This window comes from Theropithecus gelada, chromosome 1, assembly GCF_003255815.1.
Source record: "Theropithecus gelada isolate Dixy chromosome 1, Tgel_1.0, whole genome shotgun sequence".
In the NCBI taxonomy this organism is placed as follows: Eukaryota; Metazoa; Chordata; class Mammalia; order Primates; family Cercopithecidae; genus Theropithecus; species Theropithecus gelada.
The window spans coordinates 215,329,606-215,348,893 of record NC_037668.1 but is presented as its reverse complement, the minus strand read 5'-3'; the positions used below and the strand labels follow the sequence as shown (position 1 = coordinate 215,348,893).

Sequence of the window (19,288 nt, the reverse complement as noted above, 5' to 3'; positions counted from 1 at the left end):
CTTCCTTCCTTCCCTCCTTCCTTCCCTTCTTCCTTCCTTCCTTCCTTCCTTTCTTCCTTCCTTCCTTCCTTCCTTCCTTCCTTCCTTCCCTCCTTCCATTCTTTCCCTTCCTTCCTTCCTTCCTTCCTTCCTTCCTTCCTTCCTTCCTTCCTTCCCTTCTTCNTTCCTTCCTTCCTTCCTTCCTTCCTTCCTTCCTTCCTTCCTTCCTTCTTTCTTTCTCTTTTTTCCTTCCTTCCTTCCTTCCTTCCTTCCTTCCTTCCTTCCTTCCTTCCTTCCTTCCTTCCTTCCACCACGCTGGAGCACAGTGGCGCAATCTTGCCTCCTTGCAACCTCCGCCTCCTGGGTTCAAGCAATCCTCCTACCACACACCACCACACCAAGCTAATTATTGTATTTTTTGTAGAGATGGAGTTTTGCCATGTTGCCCAGGCTGGTCTCAAACTCCTGGCCTCAAGCGATCCACCTGCCCTGGCCTCCCACAGTGCCAGGAGCCACCATGCCAAGCCTTCATCCTGCATTTTTCACTGTGGACGTACCTTCCCTAGCTTCATATACATCAATCTGGAAATTCCTCTTTGCAAGAAAGCATGCTTGTAATGAGCCGACCTAGAAATTAACAAAAAAAAAATAAATATTTATCTGATTCCACAAATATAGGGAATTTTTAGCAGCAAAATGAAGCATCATGTGTGGCTATATTTTACTAGCCTCACATCATGTGTGGTCATATTTTACTAGCCTCATTTATCACATTGATTTACTCAATTTCTGCTGAAAAGCATCAGTGGCAAAAATAGCAATATTTATTCAAGATTAAGTAATACAATTTTAGAAGTCTTTTTTTTTTACTTTTTTATAGTGAGATAATTTTCAAACAGAAAGAACATAAAACATATATAGCTTACAGAATAATTAGAAAGCAATTCTTTATAACCTTACATCCGTTATAACCACTACTCTGGTCAAAAAGTAGAATAGCGTCATTCCTCCAAAACTCCCCCCACCTCCTCCCCAGTTATAGTCCCCTTCCTCTCACAAAGAGGTAAATATTATTCTGACTTTTGTAATAACCCATTCTTGCTTTTTTATATTTTAGCCTTTAGGTGTACATATTTCTAAGCAATATACTTTAATTTTACCCATTAAATTTTTTTAAAGTTTTTTTTTAGAGATGGGGTCTCACTATACTGCCCAGGCTGGTCTCAAACTTGTGGGCTCAAGTGATTCTCCCACCTTGGCCTCTCAAAGTGCTAGAATTATAGGCATGAGCCACTGTGCTCAGCCATTTACCCATTTTTTAACCATATAGTTAGAATTACCGTGTGTGTGTGTGTGTGTGTGTGTGTGTGTGTGTGTGTGTGTGTGGTTTGTTTTTGCATCTTGCTTCTTTAAGGCAACATTATGGGATTCATTTACATGATTACATGTAAACTTAAGGTCATCCATTTTTTTTATTACCGTATGATTCTTCATTACATGAAAGATCACAGATCATCCATTCTACTGTCAAAGGACACTTCAGTTGTTTCTGGTCTGGGAATATGTTAACAATGCTTCAAAGAACATTTTTTTGTGTGCAGGAATTCTGGTATATAAATGATGATTTTTTTCCGAGGGTTCTATGCATGAAAATGGAATATCCGGTCAAAAGTTTATGTGCCTTTACTTTTATGATGCCAAACTGTTTCAAAATTTGTTCGTAATGTGTTTTCCCACCAGCAGCTTCTCAGAATTTATCTTTGCCAGCACTTGATGTTCTCAAACTTTTCATTATTGTGGAGTGGGAGGGTGCAACCTGGTAAGTCGGAGAGGAATGTAGTTTTAATTTGCATATGCTTAATTACTAAAGAAGTTGAGCACTTTTGTTTTGTTTTGTTTTGTTTTGAGACAGAGTTTCGCTCTGTCACTGAGGCTGGAGTGCAGTGAGCACTTTTTCGTATATTGATTGGCTGTCTGGATCTCCTCTTTTACCAAGTGTCTGTTTAGGTCTTTTGCCCATTTTCTACTGGATTGCCTATCTTTTTTCTTTTCTTTCTTTTTCTTTTTTCTTTTCTTTTTTTAGTTGTTCATAGAGTCTCAATATAGAGTCTTTGTCATTTTTAAACATGAAAAATATCTTCTTCCATTCTGTGCCTTGCTTCTTAAATGCTATAGTCTATTTTGAGGATGAGAAGCTGTTTATTTTAATGTAACCATATTCATCCACCTTTTATTATTAATGCAATTACAATTGTCATTTTATTTTTAATGCAATTACAAATGTCTTGTTCAAGAGATCTTTGCCTATTCTGAGATCATAAAGAATTTTTTCTGATCTATTGTCTTCTTAAAGCTTTATAGTGTTGTCTTCCCAGTAGCTTTATATAGGTTGTCGTAGTTTACTACCTCATCACTAGCAACTTATATTTGGTAAAGTCATCTGTATATAATTGTCATACTTGAATTTTCAACAGTAATCAATACTGTTAACTAGACCTTCTGGAAACACTAACCTTCTCTCATTTTCTGGTTTTCTTCATACATCTCTGGCCAGTCCCACTTTTCCTCTTTCACCATTGCAAAGACAGACAAATATTGGAGTTTCTCAAATCTCCATCCAAGTCTGTCTTCTCCATCCATGATGATATGAAAATTTATATCTCCTATCCAGATCTGTTTTTCGAGCTCATGCATACAAATATTTAAGTGATATAGCTTGTGGTATATCTCAAAGCACCTCAAATCAACAGATCCGAATTGAAACTTGCAATCATCCCCTCCCATCTCATCAGTTCTCTCCACATATTCCCTATGTAAGTGAATGATATGCCATCCATCCAGTTGCACAAACTAGAAAGCTAGGAGTCACCGTCTCTCCTTGATACTCCTCTCCCAGTTCTGCCAATTCTACGTAAAAATGTTTTTCCATCTACTCATCTCTTTTCATTTTCACCTTTCTGCCTCTAGTTATTGGAATCATTATGCTTGACTAATATCACATTTTCTGTGATTCTACCAGCATTCATCTTGCCTCTTTCCAATTTATTTTCCACAAGCAGTCATTTAGGGTGATGGTGTAATAGGTCATTTGAACTAACACCTCTACTGAGAGGAAAAGGAGATGCAGAGAGATGAACTTGGCATTTGGAGCCATGCCTATAGGCATCTACGAATGCAAGAGAGGCTGAGGACTTCAGTAGAATTTTTGACAGACTCATGAAACTAGAAGTACAATATTTGGAGTCTGGGACACTCCCACACCCCTTGCTCAGGAGGGCAGGTTCTGATAAACCCCTTAGGTTTTAGATCAGGACCCTAAACAGGTACATCCCAGGAGAAGGACAAACTGGAAGGAAACCAGTAGTCCAAGGGCCTGTCTGGAAATCATCTCTAGTCCTGATCAGATTGCATTAATTTTTGGTTACTGGTAATCACAGCCACCCAAAAGAAACAAACATAAATCCTCTCTGGAAAAAAAATGACATCACCATAGGCCTCAGATTTTCCCCATGTTTTAAAATATACAAATCTAATCATGTCACCCTTCTGCCCCAGCCTTGCTATCTTTCTTTTAGCCATTGTATTCACCATACTGCCCCTCACTGAGGGGTTTAGCGTGTATTATATCCATGGCCAGAAATGTTATCTTTCCTCTTTACATAGTAAACTTCCATTCATCCTCCAGGTCTCCACTCAGTTTCACTCCCTAAAAAAAGACTTCCTGGGCCACCCTACCTCAAATCTCACAACTATGAGTTCTCACAGTGCTTTGAACTTTATCTTTGGGGTAAATTGCATCCTTCCAACTTCATATGTTCAAGTCCTAACCCCCAGTACTGTAAAAATGTGACATTATTTGGAGATAGGATCCTAATATAGGTAATCAAGTAAAGATGATATCATTAGGGTGGGCCTTAGTCCAATATGACTTGTGTCTTTATAAAAAGGGGAATCAGACATGCATTGAGGAAAGATGATGTGAAGAGACACAGAGAGAAGACTTCCATCTACAAGCCATGGAGAGGGACCTGGAACAGATCTTTCCCTCATAGCTCTCGGAAGGAACCAACCCTGCCGACACCTTGATTTTGGACTTCTAGCACCAGAACTGTGAGACAATACATTTCTGTTTCTTGAGCTACCCGGTTTGTGGTAATTCATTTTGGCAAGCCTAGCATACTAATACAAAGAGCTTACCATAATGGAAAATTTACATCTTTAGAGTGCTTCTGTAATCAATATCTGTCTATCCTTTTAAGCTATCAACAGATTTTGCTCACCATTTTATTCCTAGCATCTACCATTGTGTTTGTAACATAGTAAGTGCTTTATATGTATTTGTTCAGTGTAAAAATAATGGTAGAGATTACATTTTTAAGTAAAGTTTGTAACCAAGTGAAGCCAAAATTTATTGAGGACCTACTAAATATAACTTAATCTCCTAAATTTTAGGGAGTCAAAGGTTACCAGGATAAGTCCTTGTGCCCAGTAAACACCCTATTTAGTAAAAAGAGACAAACATATAAATGTATCAATGCTTAATGAACCACGTTTGAGTATGGAGGCCCACTTCTTACATTAAAAATTTGTAGATTCTTTTATATTATTTGAATTTCTAACATGTATTATTAAAAAATATATAATAAATTTCATCACAAATCATCTACATATACTTTAAAAATAATTATGTGTTTAAGTCATATTATTTTATCCTACTTACTCAAAATTTTGTATGCATGTTATTTCACAGACCCCTTGCAAAATAGTTCTGGGCTCACAGGTAAAAATCAATGTAAAGAACGAAAAGAATAAGTGAGGTCCTAGAAAACACACATGAGAAAGATTAATTTTGCCTTGACGATTGTGGCAAATTGTATTTTTCAAAGATGGTCATGATGATATCCCTTATCCTACATGCTCTTCTCCAGTGTGATCTTGATACTCCTTCATCAACACATGGGGTTTATTTCTACAATCTCTTAAATCTAGAAGGGCCTGTGATCGCTTTGACCAAAACAAATGCAGTAGAAATTACCCTTGAGTTATTTTCAAGCATAGTCCTTAACTGGTCCAGAAGTTTCTGCTTCTTTCTTTTAGGAAGTCAATTATCACAAAAGACAACAGGGTCAGGAGAGTTGGAATGAAGACACAGGAGGTTCATTTATTAGATTGGTGCAAAAGGAATCGCAGTTTTTACCATTAACCACAATTACTTTTGCATCAGCCTAATAGAAATGAATCTCTCTTACTGAGAAAACAGGTAGGGAGGAAGGCAAGTAGGATGCTAAAGCCACAATCTAAACATCAAGTGATCAGTGAAAATCTAATGTAGGGAAATGGCCTAAAAGGAGAGAGACTGAGATTCGGAAGCAAGAAATCCATTCACCCATCTCCTAAAAATTCAACCACAGTAAAGGAGCTACAATATATAATGCTGCAAACAAAGCTCTCAGTAACCGTGTTGGAAAAGGATCAGCTCCAAGCCAATGATGGGCCAATGGTCTGGTTGCATGGGTTTGTTATGTTCCTTTTCTTTGATGAAAATTGATTCCAGGATCTCAGAAAAGGAGGGATAACCAGGGTGGAGATTCTGCCTCAATCATTCTAAGGTTGGAAGGTGCCAATTCATACCTTTCCAACACTTATGTGTTTGCCAGTTGAACATGTATTAATGGTTTTTATGGGAGAATAAGGGATCTCGGGTAGTGTGGGCACAGTAAGATTAAATCTAACTTAAGCTCATGAAAATATTAAGTGCTAGAGAGGATAAGGCCTAATGGGATCTCTTACACATGGCTTGTAATTATCTTTTCAAGTTGAATATTCACATATTGAACAAACCAGCAATTCCTCTTAAAGGCATATACACAAGAGAAACTTTTGCTATATGTATGTCAGGTGACATGTGCCAGGCTGTTCAGTGTAGTGCCTTTCATAGCTAAAACAGACAAGTAAAAAAGCTGGAAATAGCCCAAATGACTATCAGAGAGGAATGAATGAACACATCATGACATATTCACACAATGAAATATGAAAAGCTGTGAATAGCCCAAATGACTATCAGAGAGGAATGGATGAACACATTATGGCATATCCACACAATGAAATATGATATGAATATATTAGCAATATTATATGTGAAAAAATAAGACTCAGATGATTTTATACCGCATGATACAAAATAAAAATAATCAGGACTAAACTATAGATATATGCAAATATATAATTTTTTAAACACATAGCTAGTATTTATATGTACATGTATATATGAGATAAATATGTAAATAATATATGATAAAATGATATATAAAAAGGCAAAGGAGTGATAAATAAGATTTGGCATAATGCTTCTAATGGGTGGGGGAGAAGTACAGAGCAATCTACCACTTCTTGTGTTGAGTAGTAGATTCATGACTGCTTACTATTATTATTATTAATAAACAGACAAAGAAGTAAAAGTGTTTTCTCCAAGACCCGTCATAATAGTGTGTAATGAAAGCTTGTATGAATATGATCCCAATTCTGTGTAACTGAAGTTCAAATAAATTTAAAGAAAAAATACATTGGTAGGTGTTATGTCGGTTCAGCCGGAAGAGGTAGTAATGTGTGTGGCTAACAATAAAGCTTTCAGACTGTAATTTTCTTTCCCCTCTCACTTTCTGTAAAAAGTGCTTAATTGGGAATAACTGTCAGTGCCATCTTGAGTTGTTATGCTGGCAAGAAGGACTAAGACACAAATATATAAGTGGAAAGGAAATGTGGTGTGTAAAGCTTGCTAAGCCCACCACAAACTCTTGGTTAAGGCACAGCTGGATTCCTGAACATAAATAGTCAAGGAGGATGGCACATGAGAGAAGAAATTGGACAGAGTTAGACAGCTGAGAGAAATAAAACAGATTTTTTGATTCTGGTTCTGAGGGTAAAACCTTAATAGAGACAGGACAGTTCCCAGTAAGGACACGAACAATTATGAAAAGTTTCTGTGTTTGTTTTGAAACACTAAACGTTCACAAGAGTGAGATGTTTGCTCACAAAATAATTTTGCAAATTAAACATTTTATGAATAACCAGTCTAGTCTGTTTGTGTGTACAAGACTCTGAGGACATTCCTTGGTTACACAATTACAGATTTACCCAATTTGTCATTCTCTCGCTTCTCCACTTTCTTCTTCTGTCTCTTCATACTTCCTTATTTACAGGTCGTGTGCTTTTGACCCCATCTCGGTCCATTAAAGGGATGCCTAACCTACCACTTAAAAATACTATTTGAATATTTCCTTTCTGTAAATGGTGAGGTATGCTTCTCCTGTCTTCCGTTGCTTAGGTTTTCTGTCAGTTCCCATGTGACCCCTGTAGCAGCAATTGTTCAAGTAGCCAGTGATCATGAGAAAACGGTAAACCATTTAAATTGATAAATGTTGACCCTTGAATCTTACATTGAACTGATACGCAACAAAAACAAATAAAACACGAAGGGGAAACAGGATTATAAAAATTCCATACATTTTATGTCTTTTCATATAATGTGTTTGAAATTAATCTGATAGTGCAATATTAAACATGTGTCAACTACTTTTGACTTGATGAAGCATATAACACCTTCCCTAATCCTTAAGAATCATGAATGTTTCTGAGTTTTCTGTCTATCTGACTTTTAAAAAACTTGTTAATAGTTTTTGAAATCCATATTTGGTCATGAAACTATAGTTTACTGTCTCAAGAATTTGATCTTTGGGTATATCAATGCAATGAGAAGAATCAGACTGTTAACTCTACTTACAATGCAATAAGCACATCAAAGTGTCTTCATACTTTGTTAGTAACCATTACATCTTCCAGAAGTGCATATGTTATGCCAAATATTGTTTTATTATTTTATCCTTACCCTGAGTTCTCTAATCTGTGTCATCTGGAATTGGCCTTTAAAGCCAAGCAGTGGTCTTGATTTTCCCTCTTATGAGAAGGTGAATGACTCACATTCCGTGAGTGCTCTTAAGAAAATTTATGACTTACTCTAGTCTTGATCTTTGTCCTGAACTCCATCTGTGACTACTGAACCTGTCTATAGGCATCTCCCTCTCAACATAGCTAAAATTTGACTTATTCCCATTCCTCAACCCTCTCTTTCTCCTTCTTCTGTATTCTGTATTCCATAAACTTTCTTCCTCCTTATATATTTCATATCTTAGAGACTAGCAATTGCACTCACTAATTCACCCAACCAGGATAGCTCGGTGAACATTTAACACCCGTCTCTACCTACTAGTGTACATGAAATTAGGCAATATGTCCTACTGATTGTTCCTCTTCAGTCTCTCTCACAACAGATCTTCTGCCACCCACAGCTCTGTCCTTACATGGGTCCCTCATTAGCTTTTACCAGGCTACTGCAACAGTTTTCTAATAACCCTCTTTCCCAGTCTCTATGCATTCAGTCTGCACTCTGCACTAGAACTAGTCATCTTTTTTTTTTCCTTTTTAGACAGGGTCTTGTTCTGTCACCCAGGCAGGCATACAAGGCTGGGATCATAGTTTACTGCAACCTTGAAGTCCTGGGCTCAAGTGATCTCCTGCCTTGGCCTCCCAAATAGCTGTGATTACAGGTGTGCTGCTATGCCTGGCTAATTTTTTAAATTTTTGTAGAGACAGGATCTTGCTATGTTGCCAAGGTTGGTCTCAAAACCCTGGGCTCATGTGATCCTTCTGCCTCAGCCTCCCAAAGTGCTGGTATTATAGACATGAGCCATCATGCCCAATCACTAATTATCTTCCTCTTCTTTTTTTTTTTTCTTTTTTTTTTTTTGAGACAGAGTCTCGCTCTGTCACCACCCAGGCTGGAGAGCAGTGGCGTGATCTCTGCTCACTGCAAGCTCTACCTCCTGGGTTCACACCATTCTCCTGCCTCAGCCTCCCGAGTAGCTGGGACTATAGGTGCCCACCACCACGCCCAGCTAATTTTTTGTATTTTTAGTAGAGACGGGGTTTCACTGTGTTAGCCAGGATGGTCTCGATCTCCTGACCTCATAATCTGCCCGCCTCGGCCTCCCAAAGTGCTGGGATTACAGGCGTGAGCCACCACGCCCCGCCTCACTAATTATCTTCTAAATCAGACATTGAATGATGTATTTTTGTCTTACTGTTGTTTATTAGTTCCTCATCTTTTCAGGATAAAATTCCAAATTTTCAACATGACATAATAGATTCTTACATGTGATCCCTACCTCTTTCTCCAGTTCATGATGCACTATTCTCATGCACCATCTGTAATAGGCATACTGAATTTACTATATGTTTTCTGAATATGCCATGCACTTTTATTCTTCCATGCCTTTGAATACTATCCTTCAGTTTTTGGAAAATGTCTACCTTTCCTTTAAGACTCATATCCTCAGTGTAGTTTTTCCTGATACCTCTACTCCTCCAAAAGACTTGTTTGCCTTTTCTTCTGTAATTTTACATATATATGTATAGATGTGTTTTAATGTCTCAGGTACCTTGAATTATTTATTTATAGTCTTGCCTGACTTCACCAGGCAGTAAATTCCCAGAGAGGAATAATATTTGTATGGCTTGTGTTTTGTCTATCTTTTTATCTCTGATACAAACCACAAATTCTAATGAATTAGAAAATACAGGTAAATGTGAAGAAAAGAGTACTTTCTCACAATTTTACCACCAGTGGCAACCAATATTAACATTTTCTATGTATGTAAAATACATGACATTTCTTTTCAAAATGGTAACAGGTTGTATATTTTCTTTCATAATTTTTTTCAAAAAATAAAAAGTGTACTCTAAATATGTTTCCATGTCAAAAGATGTCTGAAGAAAAAGTATTTAATACTTGCCTTACAGTTTATTGTATGCTTATATTTGGATACTCAAGTTATTTTAATTCTTTAGCATTATAAATGATTGTATGACGCATACACATGTCTTTTGATAAAATCTCACTAATGAAATGGCCACCAAAGGGCAATTTTGAATAAAAGGGATTGAAACACTGGCAAATCCTGAGCTCTAACACCCTCTTTCTCTCTGCCCCGTCGGTTCCTGGGCCTTGTTACTAGTAGGGGAATGGAGTAAGGATAACAGGGGAATGAGAAAACAAAGAGGTAAAGAAGAGAGTCTGAAGTGAGCTGGGGAGAGAATGTTGATGGTCTAGAGTGTAAGAGGAGCCTGCTCCATCTTCTTTTGTCTTGCTTTTGGAATAACTGCAAAGCACATGAAAAAGATTCAGATTGAGTGGGGCAAGATTATTTCAGAAGGTTTTGTTGCGAGTTTTGAATACACTCCAGATTTGGTGTTTTTGAGAGCCCACATTAGTTTCTATTTGCTTTTAATTTCTCATTGGCTGAAGGCCCATTGTTTCTCTGAATGCAATGTCATGCTTAGGTCAACTTCAAGGGTGAGGTAGCTATTGCTGCTTTCTGCAAATCCCTGCCCCCGACCTTTTTTGTTTGTTTGTTTGTTTGTTTGTTTGTTTGAGACAGAGTCTTGCTCTGTCACCCAGGCTGGAGTGCAGTGGCATGATCTGGGCTCACTGCAACATCCACCTCCCAGGTTCACGTGATTCTCCTGTCTCAGCCTCCTGAGTAGCTGGGAATACAGGCACGTGCCGCCACACCTGGCTTATGTTTTGTGTGTTTTGGTAGAAACAAGGTTTCACCGTGTTGCCCAGGCTGGTCTTGAACTCCTGAGCTCAGGTGATCTACCCGCCTAGGCCTCCCAAAGTGCTAGGATTACAGGCATGAGCCACCATGCCTGGCCAAATCCTCCATATTTGTGAGACTACAGATGTGTATATTTTCAAGTTCTTTTCCAGGAAAAAAATACCAGCTTAGATTACCATCAACAGTGTATGAGGGTGCTGCTTTTTGTTTTTTCTTTGAGTGGACAGATAGAGGACTAGATAAATGCCTGAGTGAATATGGACAGAAGGGAAATAATCTGAGAGTATTTGGGAGGAGGATAGGCCAAATGAGAAGGAACGAAAGACACACTCTTTGCAGGTACTTAACAAAGTCTGGAGCTATCTAAAGTTGTTGGTTCCATTCCAGATACTTCTCACCAGATAGCAAATGAAGGAATCTCTGAAGGATGAATTCCCTGAGGGGAGAGTGGGATTTATAACGCACAGCCACAAAGAAATCCACTCCATCTCTGTTTTAAGAAGGTGCTAGATATGGGGCACTAATGAGAGTTTTTCATATTTAAGAAGGCTCAGAGCCTATGAAATAGAAAACTGAAACCCAGGGCTAACATGGTGAGGCCCACCAAACTTAGCCTGCCTTGCTTGCTTTTTACTGCTTACTTCTAGTGGATCTCAAAGCCCATAGAGCTAAAAGTCATGTAGCCAAACAATATACATCTAATCTGTCACTAGCTTCCTTATAGACAACATCTCTGGCGTATATGTCACTATGGTAATGGTTGCTTAAAGGTTTTTTTTGTTTTTTGTTTTCAAGAACTAGGCTGGCAGCTCTCATCCAGTTTAAACTACTTGAGAGAGGCCACCAACCCTCTTTCCACCTCCCCCATTGATTCCTGGACCTTATTACCGTGGAATAAGGCTAATAGGAGAATGACAAAGCAGATAGAAGAAGGAAAGAAGAGAGTTGCAGGCCCTTCAACTGGGCCTGCACAAATGCCCAAGAAGTGACTTTCTGACACCAGAAGGCCAAAAACTTCACCTTCAGAGCATGCTAATGCCACCATTTTCTGAACATGTGTCCTATGAAGACTTGTGAACCTCGATTATGTGTGCTCAGACCACCTATTACTTCATTTTCCCCACTGCTAATCACCTTTCCCCATACCTTAAACAGCCCCGCTTCTTTACCCCATAAATATCTCTAAGCCCTATCTTCGGAGAGGTGGATTTGAAAGCTGTTCTTCCATCTCCTTGCTGGGCTGTCCTGTGAATAAAATCTTCTCTTTACTGCAAAACTTGTTGATATGGTTTGGCTGTGTCCCCACCCAAATCTCATCTTGAATTGTAGCTCCCATAATCCCCATGTGTTGTGCGAGGGACCCAGTGGGAGGTAATTGAATCATGAGATTGGGTACTTCCCATGCTGTTCTTGTGACAGTGAATGAGTCTCATGAAATCTGATGATTTTATAAAAGGGAGTTCCCCTGCACGCCCTCTCTTGCCTGCCGCCATGTAAGACATGCCTTTTGCCTTTCGCCATGATCGTGAGGCCTCCCCAGTCACATGGAACTGTGAGTCCATTAGACCTCTTTTTCTTTATAAATTGCCCAGTCTCAGGTAGGTCTTTATCAGCAGCATGAAAACGGACTAATACACTTGTTATCTCAGTAACTGACTTACTGCATGCTGGCAGAACAAGCCCGGTTTGGTATCAAAACAAAAGTAGAGTGAATAGAGCTTAGTTTATTTTCATATTGATAAAATAATAACAATAAAGGTTAACAGTAATTAGGTCTTTTTCATGGTGTAGCTCATTAATATTTGCTAAAAATAAAAAGTATACACTTGAATCCAATTCTGTGTAAACCTCAACCCAGGATTATAAGCCATTTGATGGTTCATCTGTGCTGAGGATGTTTACTTCGGGGAAAGTGAAAATTCTGGGTGACATTTGATTTCTGCTTTTAGAAAGGAGTAGGTTGAGAACAAAGCTAGAGATCTGTGAGCGAGAAAGTGTGAAAAAGAAGCAGTAGAATCTTAGCATTAAAAGACTAGCAATCTAGTTTTAGCCCAAGAGGAAGAAACTAAGACCCATAGGGTAAGATTTCCTGAGCGTCCAGCTGGTTGCAAACTCTGCTATTCCAAGTCTCCTCACTGAATAACACTGTTTCCATCCCATGAAGCTGAGTGAAAAGTAAGGGGTGAGGTGGAAAAATCGTGAGAACAGAACAGAAACACCATTTGGGGACAGTTTAGCATCAAGACCATTTTGAGCCTATAAATCCACAACAGGATTTAACATCTATAGCTGTGAGACATAAACTCTCACAGAGTCAAGGTCAAAGTGCCTCAAAGGCAATTTCGTCAGCAGAGGCCACTGACTTGACTTGAATTCCAGGGGGCAGGGCACAATTATCAACAATAAGTCGAAACATGTACAAATCTCCTTACCCTCTAAATACTACTAAATGGACAACTTTGCTGGGTCGAACATAGGGAGAGTAGATCACAAAACCCTCTACAGTGGGGTTTCTTTTATGCAGAAAGGAACAGAAGAAATATTTGAATGATATCCTAAAATACATCTCCAAAATATATGCTAGAATAGTCGACATACATTGCAACAGCAGGAGGCAGCTGAGACTGGAATGCTTAATAGTACTCTTAGCCAAGGCTCTTGGCTTCCGTCAAAAAATGAGGTCTTGAGTAGCTTTAGCTGTCACTGAAATGGTGCTTTTTTGCTCTGATCACTTTCATCATACCTGTAAACACTGAAAATAGTTATCAAAAGCAGTATTTTCTGACTCTCAAGGACTGCATTCAGGCATGGATTAAGGACACCTGTTTAGGTTACATGGCCTTTGTTTACTTCTCTGGCTTGTCTGCTTCTCTCCCACTTCATAAAGAAAAGAAAACATATCACTCTAACGTGAAGTAAGGCAGTTTATAAGGCAGTTTTTTGGTAACGTAGGTTTTTCCTGAACTGATGTGCTAGAATTGAAAAGCTACACCTGTAGAACTCCTTCCAGCCTGCAAAATTGAGATTATTTTCCAAATCCTTTTTTAAGTTACTCTCTGAAAGGACTACATTCCTTATGCCATAATTGTGTTAAAAAAGAAACCATTAAAAAATTTCCCATAACTTCTAAAAGACTGATTCTCCACTTTGTTCTGAAATCGAACTCATGTACAGAAAATATTTTAGTGTGGTTCACATTATAAGGCACTGGGAAACCTTTATAAAGGTAGCAGGAGCCAAAGATAAAATGATCTTTAGATCTACGAAGTAAAAAGCTTCTATGGGGAATAAACTATGCATGACAAAATTTTAGCAGAAGGCAGCATTTGATAATGGCAAACAAAGCCCTGTAGGCATTTAAAGAGAGGAGAAGTCTTCACAGGTTGATTCTCCTGCAGTTACCTTCTGGAACTAGCAGGAGGTAATCCCATTGGCTGGAGAAGGGATAGAGGAGTTGTAATTCACACAAGGAGGAAAATATCGGTCAATACAGTGGTTTTTCTAAATATTTAGGTCAATGTTCTTGAAATGCTATTTTAATATCTTTTCCCACCCTTTTTTCAATATTTAAACTTTACCTGGTTTATGATTATGGTTTAGTTTCTTTTACCTTTTGTTTCTCAGTAGGAGTTTCTTTACTGATTTGTTGATCTCTTTGACTGAACGTGTCTTCAAAGAAAGGAAATCAACTGGATTAACCCAAGATCAGACGATCACTACATCAGAGCAGGAACAACTTCTCAGGGTGACTTTTCACTAGGCAAGGTTACTAGACACGGTAAGCTACCACTGATAAGAATTGAGGGAAGTTCACTATATTTTTTGGATGTCTAAGTAAAGGTTCTCAACTCTTACTTTTTTTTCTAGGGGCCAAGGGAGAGCCTTTAATGTGTTAGACAGTATAAGGTACTGGGATATGGTTTATGGAAAGGAGGAGATGGGAAGGGAGGGTGGAAAAAAAAACAGAAGAAGATGGGCAAAAATGTAATCTTGTCCTCTATGTAAAGACATTAACCTTCTTGAATTGCTCTATTTAGTCAATACTTTTAAAAATAATATTCTCAATATTCAAACATGCATCTGTTATTATTTTTTCACCTTTGTATCATTAAGTTTTCTCATTCCTCTCATTTATTCATCCACCCAATACATAATGTTAGGCGTAATTCCAGCCTCTGGAATACATTGGTCAGTAAGAGTTTATATCCTAGTTGGAGTAGATATTTAAGAAACAGGTAAAAATAAAACCTCAAAGTGTGTAATTTCTGATACTAGTAGATAAGATTAAAAAATAAAAAGGGAAAGGGGTGAAGTCAGAAAGGAAGATAGGCTCAGTTCAGACAGGACCTTTGGTAAAGAGTTTGGGTTTTTTTTATTTGTAATGGGAGATCATTGGAAGATTTTAAGCAGGGCGTGATAATGATCAGACTCATGTTTTAAAAAGGTGTTTCTGGCTGTGGTGTGTAGTACAGACTATAAGGGAATAGGAGTTAAAGCTGGGAGACTAATTTGGAGGTTGTTGCAAGAATATGGATGAGAGATGATAATGGCTTGGGCCAGTATGGTTGTAAGGGCTAGAATTTAAATGTATTTTGGATATAGAGCCTCAAGGCTTACTGATGGAGTGAAAGAAGAATAAGCATTTGCATAAAATGAAAAAAGGAATCAAATATGATGCCTAAGCATGGACCTGAGCAATGGGATGGATAGAATTCTTTTGCAGAGGAATTTTAGTTGCTTCCTAATACACAAGTAGTAATTTTTGTCTCCTATTTTCCAGCATATGTATGACGTGGTTACATGATGATGATCTCATGTTATTCAGGGAGAAATCCATGGATGACACCCACATTTTATGCCCCCCAAAACCATATATCCAATCACATATTTGTTATCTCTCCTTTGGATTTCTAAGAGACAATTTTTAAAATGAGACATCACTGCTGCCACTTTAGTCCAAGTCTTGAACTAAAGTAACAGCCTCCTAACTGGTCTATCTTGTCTTCTTAAAATTTTCCTAGTCATTCTCCACATAATGGTCCAAGGGACCTTCTAAAATCACAACTTAATTTCCTGCCTAAAATCCTCCAATAGCTTCCCATTGTAATTTGAACAAAATCTGATCTTCTTGCCTGTACCTCTAAGATCCTACAAGATCTGGCTCTGTCAGCTTCTCTGGCCTCATCAGCTACTCTTCTCTGGCCTCGTTCAGTTCCTGCCTTTCTTTCTGCTCCCTGAACTTGGGCAGCTCATTATTGCCCGAGGATTTCTCTTCCTGCTCTTCCCTCTGCCTGAAATGTTCTTTCTCAAGATCTTCACGTGGTAAATCCTATCTGATCATTCAGGTTTCCAGCCCCTGCTGAATATGTCCCTCCAGCAGAGCAGCTGTCCCTGACCACATTCTAGACAGGTACTCTCAAAGCGACTCTCTACGGCATTAGTCTGTTTTCATTTCTTTCACAGTGCTTCACTTTAACTGAAATTATCTTGTTTGTTTTCTTCTTCCTTGTCTTTTTCTTCTCTGGAATTCTCACCCTTGCATCCCTACTACCTAAAACAATGTTGGCACATAGTAAGTAATAAGATTTTGTTGAACACATTAATTCTTATTTTGTGCAACATTTTTATAGGAGAGAATTGGACACAAGCCTAGTATGAAGCAGTCACAACACATGTCCCAACCAGTGACCGACACATCATGTGATAGCATTTCTAAATGAAAATTTAGAATCGTAAATGTTCAAAGAACTTTCTAGCACTTTGGGGAAAAGACACTAAGGAAGGCAGAACAAAAGACAGTTAGCATATACTATATAAATACATATGTGGCATAAAAGATACCATCTATATTCAGCCTAGAACAGTGTTACACCTTCAATAAATTTTTTTGTCGAGTGGATACATGAATGAATTAATTAAAAGTCTCCAAATGATTTGACCAAAGGTGATAGGGAAATGATTTAACCTTGACTAATTGGGATGTTTGTATTCTGAAACAGAAATTCTGCTGAGAGGGGAAAAAGCAAAGTTAAATCGAAGCAGACCCATGTTAAACAGAACTACCTTTGGCACCATAACTATGAAAGCAGAGAGGGACCTCTCCTTCTGTCTTGCTAGGTGTGGGGCAAGTCCCAGCACCTTTACGTCACTTGCTCAGTGAAAGGTAAACACCACACTCCACTGCCGTAGGTGCTCCACTGGAAGAGTCAAGTAAGTCAGGCGACCACATAATCTTATTCCCAATTACTCATATAACTAGTGAACATTCAACATGATACTTTGACGTTAGCTTCATGTTTCTTGACCCTTTTATTCTCATTAGACAGCATTAACTGAGTTATTAAACAAAGCGGGACAAATGTTTTTATTAAAATGAATATTAAGACTAATTCCTGTTCCTAAAAACATAGTCAATTTGGGGATAAAATCAAATTCGATTTGCATTATTTTTGCTTTTTAACAAATCCTTAACCAAAATGATGAGGGAAAACAGAAACCTTTGTATTTAATGGCTATAAAATACCTTTCCTGAAAAAGAACAGATTAAAACCCATACTATATTAAATATATGAAAATAAAAAATTTAAAAAGCTGTATTTAAATATCAGATAAGTTTTCACAAGAAAATTAACAACTTGTAGAAGTGATGAATAATAATAATTACGAGTGATAATAGTTAACATAATACCACCACCAACAATAATCCATGTGAAAATTCTTACCAAGCCACCACCAATGACAGCTACTTTTTTCCTTTGAATGACAGATGAGTCCATAACTGCTGAAGTATTTTTCACAATTATTGTTGCTTCTGTCACTGAGGGACACTGATTTGTGTCTCTCCGACACACTGATTTCTCTCAGTTTTTATACCACCCAAAGCCCAGTGCATTTATGAGCCAGCGGCAATGTTTAGTCAGGGCTAATTTCCCTTGACAGTATTAACCCATTAGTTGGCCAAAGTACACTCAGCTCAGCTCTAAAAAAATAAAATTCATTACAATAACCAAATTTTAAAAAAATCCATCCAATTGGAGACACTCTATTTTTTCTATCTTCTATGTAAGACACGGAAATTTTTAAGCAGTCTTATGGCTTTTCTTCTTCTTTTTCTACAGCATATATTCTTAGTTTCATTTTCATTCATGATTAACCATGCATGGAACCTTTCTCATCTGAAGTCCAAAAACATCTCATAGCTCCCTTAGAAAGTAAGATGACATGGCTTCATAATTCATCTGTGGATCATTTTTGTGATTAAGACCAATCAAGAATTTCATCTAAAGGGTCCTCATGGATTATTTTTAATAGGCTCTACCAGGGAAAAGTTTTTGCAAGTTTTTCATATTCTCCTGATCAACATTTTGAATTGTGTAACGGACCATACTTCCCTTTTTTTTTTTTTCTCCAGCCCAGATGCTAGAAAATTTAGAATCTAATTTTAGAATTGGAAATTTAGAATATGATTACCACTAGGGGAGATGACTGACACAATGCTTCTGTAAACTCTTTCCTGACTTCCTATTATCTATTCACTGTTTTGTCTTTTTCACTCCATTTTAAATATCATACTTTTGTGCATGATTTGCGAATTGCCATTGTTTTCTGGAACATGATGTGGTGTAAAGTAAAATAAGAACATAAATGAAGTTGTTTCTTCACTTCCTGTTAAGCACATAAAGAATTCAGAACGTTTTTTCCCCTTGTTAGAACTAGAGCTAAATGGTATTCAATAGTGACCCCTTGTGGATAAGCATGATTAGGTATTTTTTTTATTTTGAATAGGTAATACATTAACATGGTATGAAATTAAAGACACAAAAGAGTACACAGTGAACAGTAATCGTGCTAACCTTGACCCTTGGCCGCCTATTCCTCCTGCCCAAAGACAAGAACTGTTTTGGTGTGTGGGTTACCGTAATCTTCTACACGTTATGTCTTTCTTGTTCTTTCCTTGTTTCCTATCTTCTCCCTCTCTCTCTTTCCTTTTTTCTCTCTCTTTCTCTCACTCTCTCCCTCATTCCCTTCCTTCCTTTCCTTTTAAACATTCATTTTAAAATTTTTCCACACCATATGTGTCACTGTACAATATATAGCTTCAGAATTCTTCAATACCAATATGAAGAAAACTGTATCATTGTCAAAATATATTTTTAAAATTACGAACTATCACACAAATGAACAGTATAATAAGTTACTGTAAAGCAAGCATCCATGTAACTACCACTTAGGTGCAGAGAGAGAACATTGCCAGAATCCCAGAAGTCTACGTGCCCCTTGTTAATCATCCCTCCTTCATAGAGGTAACTGCCATACCAGCTTCCTTTGCTTTTATATGTAATTGTACTACCATAGATGCATCTCTAAAACAGTTTAGTGTTGACCTTTTTGAACTTTCCTATAAATGAACTTCTACTGTTTATGTTTTTACAACTTGCTTCTTTTTCTCAATATTATATTTCTTAAGATCCATTTGTGTTGTTGCATGTTTTTCCAGTTCATTCATTTTTATTGTCATATATTATTTATTCATTCTACTGTTGATGGACATTTGGGGTGTTTTCAAATTTTTAATATCATGAATAATGGTGTTGCCATAAACACTCTTGTGTATACAATGTCATGTACATATGTAT

General features: G+C 37.6%; 1 protein-coding gene across 1 annotated transcript in view; it reads right to left on the bottom strand.

Moving 5' to 3' along the window:
* Nucleotides 1–17,846, bottom strand: part of KMO (kynurenine 3-monooxygenase) — a 59,790-nt gene extending 41,944 nt beyond the window's left edge. The window contains exons 1-2 of the mRNA XM_025397241.1: nucleotides 17,375–17,846; nucleotides 537–606 (exon numbers count right to left, since the gene is read on the bottom strand). Of these exons, the coding sequence (XP_025253026.1) occupies nucleotides 537–606; nucleotides 17,375–17,428 (124 nt within the window). The 5' untranslated portion in view covers nucleotides 17,429–17,846. The remainder of the gene's footprint in view (nucleotides 1–536; nucleotides 607–17,374) is intronic.
* Between the last annotated feature and the right edge of the window lie 1,442 nt (nucleotides 17,847–19,288).